Raw genomic sequence first — 11,845 nt, forward strand, 5'->3', positions numbered from 1 at the left:
TTAGTTTCATGATTGACAGCTCAATATTCCCACCACAGACAATAACTTGTACTTCCAGCAGACAGGTAGATATTACCGTCAAACACATAAGCGCCGGTGCTAAATCACAGGACGTTTCGCAAGACGGCAGCCTCGCTAGAACACAACAATTGGGTTTCCTGCTAAAATATTGGTGGAAAGTGGAGCCATCCTGACTATCATAATTAGAGCACTTGGCACCACTTCTACCTCAGTTTCACCCACTGTGAGGCTGGACAACATACTCATCTGCAGTCTGCCAGACGACACAAACTCTCTTTTAGCTGCCTACCCTATCATTAGCGCTTCTAAACAAGTACAAGATACCTACCTCGCTGTCTTTCTCTGCCCATTGTTGTATACTGTGGTGCAGACACATAGCTATGAATAGGAGAAAAGGCCTATTTCAGGCAATTATAATCATCTGATCCTGCATAGTTAGAAGTCTTGGTGCCGACAAAACCTCTGAGGTTAAATCTTTGAAGTCACATTTAACTCTTTCCCAACTTTGGAACTTAGTAGTTTTAAGTTAATTTTAGAGACTGGCTGCGGCTGACATGGTTACTACTCACTATAAAGGAAATTATGCATGTAAGGGACTATGTAGTGAATCACATGGCAAAATTAAAAAATGACTCAGGCCGTCACTCGTCCAGCACTTTTGTTGGTAGTTAGCTCATGGTTAAAGGCCCTCAATTGTACTCCACTTTTTCTGTTGCATTATGAGATAATACAAGTCAACTATATAGGGTATAATAATCAGTAACAGACATTCAGACCGTAAAAATAGCAAATATGTTATATGGGGCTGTACCAAATGTATTTTTTTTTACATTCAAAGCTTCTACTGGGGTATCTGAATTAAGCTTGTAATATGCGTTGTCACCTTTTATGATGTCATCACCCCAAAAAACAAATGAAAAAAATCCTCAATTTGAATGTGATTCACAGGATTAAAAATGTGAAAAGTCTTTTTTCATTAAATCAACTTTCTTTGATGAATAAATGTAATTTATGGTGTTATTAGCACTAGGCTATATCCGGGTCGGGAGCCCTCACTGGTAAGCCCCGCCCTGTCTGTAAATGTGCAGAAATACCTGGTATAAACAGAATCACCAGACCAGATTAAATGTTGATTTAGAATTTGAATGCCAACATTAAAGCTTCAAAGCATTAAACTATTCAGCGCAGCCCTAATGCTATATGAGGACTACATAGTGAATAATTGATCAAGGACCACAGTAGAAAAGTGTGCTGGCCATCCTTGACATTATTGTAGTTGTGTGAGATCTATGTTCTCCCTTCTCATAATATCAAATAAACTAATCTACATTTAATAGTGAATGAATTTCGATGTCAACCTCAGGCTAATAATAGCACAATTTCATTCACAGTGTTTTTCCACTTAAAGGTCCAGTGTGTAGGATTAGTGGCATTTAGCAATGAGGATGCAGAGCTCAAAATTTCTCGTGTGCCAAGCGTGTGTAAGAACTACAGTGGCTGAAGTGAAAGTGTAAATGGCCCTATCTCGAGCCAGTGTTTGATTGGTTGGGGTGTCAATGTGTACATCACAAATTTCTTTACAATACAATATTATATTAATTCTTGGACAATTTGCTGATAGGTCTGCCGTGATGTGATTTTGAAACTCTTTATGAGTTTCTTTTTTTTCCTCAGCAGAATTTTGAGTCATGGGGTGGATAACTGATCACTCTGTCCAATCAGGGCTGATCGGATCAGTGGATGAGAGGAGCAGCTGCTGCAGAGGGAGTGAATGCAAACTTTTAGACCCAGCGCAACAAAGTTTCACATTCACTGTGCCTTGTGTTCTGCTGCTCTGTCTGTGTCCAGAGTATGCTCTGTGCTCTGAGAGGGTGGTGCAAGAAATAACCAAATGGTATATATATATATATATTCCATTAGTCCCCTAATGAACAGTCCAGCCCGCAAAAAAATTAAAAAAAATAAATAAAAACATGGCAGCAGATTTTATCATGGCAGGCCACCACACATAAATGAATGTGTGGAAATCACTTGTAGAACAATATGGCAGACTACGTGGAATATGACTCGTTCCATATGTACCTATAAACAGCTCGTACTCAGGTTACAAAATACAACGATTACTATTATCTATTAAGCTAATGAAAACATAGTTATGAATATTATTTACCTTTACTGCCAGTAGATGACTCTAAATCCTACACGGGATCATTCAAACTTGTAAAATGTTGTAAATTTAGTGATTACAAATTAACCTACATTTTAGTCGGAAATATTTGCATTTAAATCAGATCCCTTTTTCTTTTTGGCAATTTCCTGATGATTTTCCAAATTTCTTACTGGAGCACATGCAAAACAAATGAGATGTGTCTACACTTATAGTTACATACTAACCTTCGACCCCAGAAAGCGAGCGTGTAACAAACCGTGCTCCACTCTTATCATCACATAATTTTCTCTTCAGTGCAACAGTAGAGATAACATATCTCCATGGAAGAGTCGACAGTGAAAGCAGGTTAAATATTTCACATTTTATTTTGTTCCACTCATACAGCTCAACAAACTGCTCTCATGTCAAAAATCAGACACCAACTGAAACACTCATACTGTTAAGTACCATTTAGAGTTGGACAGCACAGACAATGACTGAGTCACCTTACTGTATGTATACACAGATTTATCCTGATGACATTACAAACATCATAAATGAGTACTATGTAACATACATAATGACATACGACATCTCATACATCTGCTCTGTAGTGCTGTCGATCAGTTATTGGCCCAGATGGAACAGATAAATAGACAGAGCTGAATGACAGGCTTCTGAAAAATGAGAAGCAAACATAGAAGCAGTCTCTTTGGTGATTTCACCTCATTCACTGTATAATTTCAGAAGAGGAGAGAGCTCCAATATACTGATCTCCAAAGACCAATAATTATCTGTTTAAGGCCCTGACTGCAATAACAAAGAAAGATCATCCAAACCAGTGGGTAGTGCAGGGAACATGCAGATCAGCTGCGTCTGTTTCAGAGACACTGAGTACATCTCAAGCACCACGGATGCCATTTACCTGCTCCGTATCTAATCCACACCACTGCTCCAAAGGCCATTGCATGGCAAGACTTCAGTGATGTGTTTGGACTGTGTGTGATAAGTGCAATGTACAGTGGCACCACCCAATGTATTGCTGCAACCTTGTAAGTTCGGAAAACTATGACATCAACGGTCGTTCAGTTTACTCTGTTAATGTTTAGTGGCATCAATCTACTGAAGCAGGTGTGTGCTGGTGAGGAGCTTACAGACCTCTAACTGTGTGGTCGATTAACAGTGTGACAGCTGTATCAACACTTCAAAATGTGGCACACACACAAGCTGGTTTAGAGAAATCCCTGCACAAGCTCGCAGTAATACAGAACTGAATGGTTGGACTATAATATTCTCCAAGAACTCATAGATTTAATAAAAAATTATACTCATTTACATTTGATTGTAATCCAAAAGGGAATGAGTTAAAATAAACGTGATCAGTTACACATCTGACTCAGTGGAGTTGCTTCTGATTTAGGAAACAAGGTGCAAGATTGGCTTTGACTGTTAACAGTAGAATTATTGCATCTTTGATTGGAGATTTAAGCTAGTTTATATTAACGCTGCGTTCTGATTTCAGTGAAATAAATCTATCAGAAGTGTTGGGGGCTGAATTACAGTGTAGAGCACATAATATACTTTGTTATAGAAGGCCATCAAATCAGACACATAGGAGGAGTACACTTTTAGTACATTACATCACTGTCTGAACACATCCCCTCCAAATTGGCTCACATTTCCTTTGGACGTGTCCAGTATGATACGCAGTCCACGTGCCATAAAACTTTATTAGCTCCATTATTTTTGGTCGTATGCTGGTCACAGTCATATTTAACAGTTCAGACTGGCTCTGAGGAGCAGACAGTGGTCACAGCTTCATCCTCTCTGAGATGTTTTCTGCAATGACTCTACAGCGCAGGCAGGCACTTGCTGCCACTGTTGAGTTATTGCTCCACTGAATTAATGTCATTCTGGCCACCACACGTGGGGTCGTCCAGGTGAACGTAGAAATAAACCTTACATCAAACTCAGTCCCCTCCAACAAGTCAGCATTTCCAGTTTTATCATCAGTCACAGGAAAATTGTCTCCTCCCTCCCTACTGGACACACACGTACTTCTTCCACCACGACTTTGAGAGCATCTTCATCTTATCGGCTGTGCTGCGGACCTTCCTCTCCCGCCTCACCCTCCTGTCAGACTGCCTCAGCCCAACAGCGATGGCCGCATCAAACACCTCCTTCAGATTCTTTTGCGTCAGCGCCGAGCACTCAATGTACGTCACTGCCCCAATTTTTTCCGCCAGCGCCCTGGCATCTTCCTCCAACACTGGCCTCTCCCTTCGCCTCGCCAGCTCGATCAGCACTTTGACATCCTGCCGCAGGTCGCACTGTGTGCCCACAAGGAGGACGGGTGTGAGGGGGCAGCGCCGGCGGATCTCGGGGACCCACTTTTCCCAGACGTTTTGAAAGGAGGCCGGGCTGACCACGCTGAAGCACAGCAGCAAGGCGTCTGTCCGGCTGTAGCAGAAGTGGCGGAGTTTGTCAAACTCATCCTAGGGGAGACAGAAACAGAAATTACAATTACAATTTGTCCCAAAATCTTTAATTTATGATGAATCATTTCCCTTGAAGGTGCTGTGTGTAACACTGAAGAGAGATAGTTAATTGTTAAGTCTCTTTGCCAGATCATCAGATATCAACGTTTTGGGTTGGTTGTCACACTGAACCACCTTCTATGTTTCCATTAGGTTGTATAATCAACAAATTAAATACAAATTTTCAGCTACGCAGATGACACGCAATTATACATTTCTGTTTAGCCAACACACCCAAATGGTCTATTGTCTCTGACTGCCAGCTTGGCCTCAATAAAACAATAGATGAGTGACAATCTGTTAAAACTTAACAACAATAAAACAGAGATATTGCTCCTTGGGCATAAATGCAAGAACCTGGCTCACCAGAAAAGTGTCTTGGTGTCATTTCGGACTCTAAAGGGTCCTTTTACTCACATACAAAGCTCTCAATGGTATAGCACCTTATTACTATTCTGACTTTTAAGTCCTCATCAACCTACAAGAGCCCTTACGGGGCTTTCACACCGCCATATGGTAACTCATAGTCTTCTTATACTAATGAAGGGAAGGTGGAGAGTTGAAGCAGTTTCAAACACAGAGGTAGAGGTACGAAGTGATTGCTGCCAATGTGAATGCACTCAGATTTCGCTTTGCCACACAGAGTTCATGGTGTTGAACTTCTAGCAGTTGCTACCTGGCTTTGGCCGATCAAATAGTGTGCACTGCGGAGGCAGAAAGAGGACAAGATGGAGGAGCTGATAATGTTGGTGTCTGAATGCCAAGAGTTACGGTGCTAGCAACACTGACAACCAGAAGAAAAACTGGACCTGGGATAACATTTCTACCAAACTACAGCTGCCTGTTACATTGTCCAAATACATAGAAATCTTTGGTAACTTCAGTTATTTCCATTGTCTTGCTGAAGTATGCAGCTACAAGCTAGTTTACACTTTTGCCAGTGTTTACTGAAGCACCTGCCTGTCATGGCGGTTGCCAGGGCGGTTACTGTGTGGCAACGTGAAAGCAGCTTTAGGTCCTCTGATGCTGGTATTTTAACTGCCCCTAAAGTAGTAAACAAAATGAGTGGAGAAACTGCTTTTAGCTACTGTGGCCCAAGACTTTGGAAGGCCCTCTGCAAGCTCTATCTACGTCTTTAAAAATCAATTGAAGACCCAACTGTTCAGGCAGGCTTTTGTTAATGTGGTGTGTGTTTATCTTTTTCGACTACTATTTTTATGAACTTATCTATTTCAGTTTTTTGATTGTTTTTGTTGTTGTTTTTTTTGTTTAACTCCATACTGTAAAGCTGAGCTGCATTTTATGTATGAAAGGTGCTATACAAATAACGATATTATTATTATTTAACTTCTCACCCAGACTGACCACACGTTAATGCACTTTTAGTTAATGCTTCACTGGTAATACAACATATGGGAAGGGAATAATGGGAAGTGTGCCAACAATCTCTCAATAAGAAAACAGTCTAAACAGTGTTTATATTGTGCTAATAAACAGTATAGGTCTACACAAGCCCTGCTCACTCATTTATATCAGCTACAGTAAATTAACACTTTGGAGACACACAGCTTTGACTTTTAAGGACCTCCCACACCCTTGAATACACTGACTAATGTTGCCAGGAACTTTACACACCTCTCCTTCTTTCTTTTAACCCTCTGCTCTCCACTATGCATCTCCTAATCCCTCTTTGCCTACACAATGCTCTGTGCTGGCTCCTCCTGCTTTAAAAACACGACCCAATCTGCACAAACAATCCCTAATTTAAACATTTAACATCTGACGCTCAACAACTGCAGTGGACACTTATCAACATGTGAGTTTCCCATGCAAGTCTTTGGCTGTACTTTGCGATCTGATGACGTAGGTCCATCTGCAGAACACACAGACATCAACATCTCAGCGTAAGGAGCAACTTTGTTTATCAGCTTTGGCGGCAGCTGTTATCATTTTTCTCCAGACCGTTTCTCTCTCTCTGTCTGGGCTCTTACTCACTTTCTACCTCTCTCTTTTCTCTTTTTTTTTTGGCACACCCCAACCTGTTTCTGGCGCTTGCACGCCCCCCTTATGAAATTGCATAAGTGCAGTAAGTGTTTGCCGTCTTTTATCTGCCCATATTTGCCCAAGCTTGTCTGCGTGTGTGTGTCTGTGTGCATATGTGCGTGTGTGCAGCTTGCAACATGCTGTGAGGTTTTACATGTATTAGGAGCTTGTACAAATGCCTCGTTCCACTTTACAGCCAAGTCGTCTTTGATTGTGTTTAGCGCTGGCAGTGCCCTCGCAGCATTTATGAATGTCAAATATGCTGCTCCAGGGCAGGGTTCTTTTGAGTTTGATTATGAAACAACCACCCATGCTTCAGGGAAATAAAAACACTCTTTCACAACCTGTTCCTTCCAAGATTGCTCTTAAGTATCAACATAATAAGAAGTCAATAACTTTTGCCTGGCAAGCACCCTGCACCACCGTGTCCTTAACAACAGGGAGAGAGACGGGAGATAGTTTTCTGTTTTTTTTTTTTTGCATCATCACCTCCAATTTAACCTGCAGGCTTCTGTCTTCTCCCTCAGCACCCTGTCACTGCACCATAAAGCTATACCTACTCTATGGAGCAATGTTATTTCATTCCAGATGAAGACTGACAGCAGAGCCCAGGAATTCTGCCATTTCTATACAGATGAGCTATCTGAAATAACACGCAAGAGGCCAATGTGAAGTAAAAGCAACATGGACAGACCACAAAAACAGTACGCCTAAAAGTATTGGATTTAATCTATCAAATGTCTAAGAAATCATGGAAATGACCCTCAAAACGTCCGAGAACTCAAAGTGACAGCATTACAATTTCAGTATTACTGTGCCAATTAGTCAACTGTTGTCATACGGGGCGCAGCGCTACAGACGATATCCGCCAGCTGAACCCCGAATCAATCATCATCCACCAGGACAAGAACGGTCAGAAATGCGCAGCGCTGTCATCCGATGAATGCGTAAGAAACCACAAATATGCAGCAAAAGGAACACAGAGAGCCTACAGGGATTTACGTGTGAGCAGCCAGGGAACCCACTGTGCCCTCGCTCTGCGTCATGCCTAACAACACACCTTAGCTGTTCTGAAATCAGACTCTCGGAGCTTATTGCTTAATTCTATCAGACCAAAGCTCCCACATTTAAAAGGTGTTTGATTTACAGTGAAGTAAAAACAAGAAAGGCAACAAATCTTCACATGTGAGAAGCTGGAAGGGGTGGATGTTTTACATTTGTGCTTATTTATTGGTTTAAAAATTTCATAAATAGTAATATAACAACAACCAGCCATGCTAGCAGCCTTGTGACGCTGTACTCAGGCATGTCAGCATGCTAATATGCTAATATTCTCACAGTGACTAGGCTTATATGATGATGTTAAGCAGGTATAATATTCACCAGTTTCACAATCAGATTTCAGTGTGTTAACATGCAAGCATTTGCTCATTAGCACTAAAGTACAGCTGAGGCTGATGGACTTTGGCTGATTTGTCCAAAGTAATGGACAGATTAAAATTCTGGTCTAATGATGGCATTAAATAAAAAGTTACAGGATCACGAAAGTCAACTGCATGACGTCATCCTCTGGGGGCCAGGAATATCTGTACAAAATGTCATTGTAACTCATACTATAAGTGAGATATTTCAGTCTGGACCGACCGACCCACTGACATTACCATCCACAGAGTGATGCCACTAGCATGGCTTAAATGTGACATTTATGTATACCAAAAACGGAGAGGTGTGTAGCATGAATGCATGACCTGGACAGTGTGCCAAATGTGTGGTGCAACATGTGTTAGTGTGTGAAGAAAACTCACCTGTCCTGCAGTGTCACACAATTGTAGTCTCACTGGGTTTCCATCCACCTGAACCACAGCTGTGGACACAGAAACAGACAGACAGAGATAATAAGTCACAGCTGTCAACATGGCTTTAAGGCTGTGTGGGATATAAAGCCCCCACCTGACACTTCAGAAGTTAACACACACACAGACACGCACACAGACGTAACTAACCACCAGAATTTTCTCTGAAATAAACAAAAGCCTGCCAGTTGAAAACACAAAGACCCCCTGCTCTGCTCTTCCCGCTCACAGACGGCCTGCTCTGTCTCGCCCACCCACTCTGCCAGTTACTGTCGTACCATAACACTTTACTGTTGCTCGGACCACTCTGTGAGCTTTGTTCTCTGCTGTGTTTTGACAGAGGTCATTCCAAGGCTCTCTAATAGGGGGTTTGTTCAGTGACTCTCTTTCAATAAGCCTCATTTCCAGATTGGAAAAGTGGATGACTCATCTTACAGTTTCATTATAGGGCCGTTTATTCTTTTCAGGAGAGCGAGCACAATGCAGAGCAGCAGGCACATGGAAACATTTACAATACGCCTGGAGTGTGTGGTCGGTCATACCACCTGATCAAAGAGTTTGCTGGAACTACTCATGTAGGACAGGCATCATAGCATTACAAAAGCAAGGAGAAAGAGCGGGAGGAGAGAAAGACAGGAAAGTGAGAGGGGAGCTGCCATTGTGTAATCATTTCTTAATCCCTGACATATGATACTCCTTTGATTTTTCTGGACCAAAACTCCCTCTTATCGTCCCCTCTCCCAGCCTCCCGCTCCTCTGTGTCTCTGCCACCTGTGGCATTGCGTAACTGCTCAGAAGTCAGCTTTCAAGGGGACGCTCTGATTCCAGGGCACCGAGAAATGACATCACTATTAGGGGCTCCAAGTGCACAATCACTCTCTGTCAGGCCGAGGCGAAAGACAATCTCTGCCTCTGAGCCACTGCAACAGATGTGCCCATTCCAGTATAGAGGAGAGGGCTCGCGGGTCAAGGCTGACAACAATAGGCAGAGTTGTGCAATACAAAACCCCTGAACCAGAGACGCTCTGTGCTCTGTACGGGAGGGTTGAGCCAGCGCACGTCTGAGGGCGGTGTGTGTTCTCACAGAGTGTTTTATAGGATGTGTGCTGGCCAAGTTGTTAGTTTTATTGGTCGTCAGTGTAATGTCAGAAAATGGACTAAGATTAATGACAAAAATGTTTAAGTTTACAAATAAATTTACAGCATACAATGTCGTGCATTCATTCCTTAGTTCTAAAAAGGCATAAACATTTGTTTGTGTGATTTTTTTTTAATCAATAACACAAGTTTATACTCTTGCGTCCATCATGGACAATATAATAATACATCTAACAGAGTACGGTTTACACAGTTTTTTGCAACTATCTTAAGACGTGATCATGAAGGTGATCAACAGGTCACAGGTGTATTTTTTCATGCCGACACTGATCACTTTAAAACAGGTTTCACCTTTGAAGGATTGTGTTCTCCCCTCTATTTTGCAGTAAACAAAGCTTGCTGGGACAAGTGAGACAGTATGGAAAGTGGAACCGTGCCAAATGGAAACCTGGCTACATCAGGGAGAATAACTCGTGTGCATTAATACTGATATGGAAGGCAGATTATCGGAAACACATCTATCATAACAATGGAATAAATATAAGGGGAGGGAGGGTGGATGCTGTCAAACAAGAACATGCAAAGTTGAAGAAGAGTTCAGTGAAACTGAGTGGGACAGGCAGGCAGGTGGAATAAATGTTATTAGAGATCTCAACTGGACTTCAGGCTCAAATCTCAACACACTAATTTTCATTGGACTTAGGTTATACAGTCATATATTATCTGTGCTAAACAAGCAGTGTCTGTGCCACCCTCTAATCCAGGAAAATGAGGGGAGGTATCCCATCTATATCATTTCTGTCTTTTGGACCCTTAATGCATTAAATATTCCAAAATAATAAACAGCAGTATTTTGATTTTACCTGAGAAATCATCAAATGCAGTGGGGACGTATTTGGTTGGGTAGCCATTCGTTGTGTAGCTGACCACCAGACTGGTTTTGCCCACCGCTCCGTCGCCGAGCAGTACGCACTTCAGCAGCCGCTCCTGCGCCTGTCCTGGCCGGATTTGTTTGGGATTGTGCGGGGGCACCGGAGGGGCCATGGTCCGTCCGTAATCCATGGTGACTGGAGGTAACATTCAATTGGCCAGCACTTCACCTTGCTCTCCTCGTCGGGCAGATGAGGCACCCACCATGAGAACAGGAATCCTTCTCTACTACGGGTTTGTCAGTTGCTTGTAATCGCGAGCGGGACTCGTGCGTAAAACCTCGCCTCCTGTCTTGCGCGCTGCCAAATCCACTGTGTCAGGTCAGCATCAGGACTACAGCCTGCAGTTTTACAATCCGAGGGCGGGTCTAAGGCATTATATTTTCAGATTGATTTGACTAATCCCACCCACTTCTCCTCCCAGCAGCAGAGAAGGCTGAACAGACAGGTTGAGGTTGAGAAGTCTGAATACAGTTTTCCTATTCTTTGAAAAATGAATCTACCGGAAAAAAGGATTTAATTAAAAAAACACTCCAAATTTACTCTGTTTTATTTTTCTTACTTTAATCAGCTACTCTATATTTCACAGCACAACCAACTCTGTCATTTTCAAGGTCCAACTAACTATGAAGTTGCCATGAACTCACTGAGGTTGAACCTGTGCAGGCATGTTCAGACTTGTCCCCACCAGAAGGCAGAGGCCAACCTTGATGTCCATTTTGAACATGACACATAAAGGTCTGAAATTTCAAACCCACTCAGAGTCACCACCTGACCTACTTTATTCATTTGTAGCCAGTTGAAACTACAGGGAGCAACCAGTGGACTCAGACTGTGGTAACTGCAGAATGCACAACTCAAAGCCAAAATATAGTTCACCCAGGGGATATCTGAAAAAGAAACAGACAAATTAAACGTAAACTCAAGTGATGTCTTGGCTTGTGTCGCCTCCTTGTGGTTGGGTGCAGCAGCAAACAGAAACTGACATGTCTGAATACACACACGGTGAGTGGAGCACATCAAGGTGCTCTCAAGACAGTTTCACAAATTTCACAGGTAAATGCATATGCAGCAAAATCTTAAAGGGACAGTTCACCCTAAAATCAAAACTACATATTTTTCCTCTTACCTGTAGTGCTGTTATCAGCGTAGATGGTTTTGGTGTGAGTTGCAGAGTGTTGGAGATATCAGCTGTAGAGATGTCTGCCTTCTCTT

General features: G+C 42.3%; 1 protein-coding gene across 1 annotated transcript; it reads right to left on the minus strand.

Moving 5' to 3' along the window:
- Positions 1–2,537: 2,537 nt before the first annotated feature.
- Positions 2,538–10,991, minus strand: rhoub (ras homolog family member Ub). Its single transcript, XM_050062125.1, has 3 exons — positions 10,565–10,991; positions 8,556–8,614; positions 2,538–4,665 (listed from the first exon to the last, which is right to left on the minus strand). The coding sequence occupies exons 1-3, from the start codon at positions 10,779–10,781 to the stop codon at positions 4,210–4,212; spliced, it is 732 nt and encodes a 243-aa protein (XP_049918082.1). The 5' UTR covers positions 10,782–10,991; the 3' UTR covers positions 2,538–4,209.
- Between the last annotated feature and the right edge of the window lie 854 nt (positions 10,992–11,845).

Source organism: Epinephelus moara, chromosome 2 (genome assembly GCF_006386435.1).
Source record: "Epinephelus moara isolate mb chromosome 2, YSFRI_EMoa_1.0, whole genome shotgun sequence".
NCBI lineage: Eukaryota > Metazoa > Chordata > Actinopteri > Perciformes > Serranidae > Epinephelus > Epinephelus moara.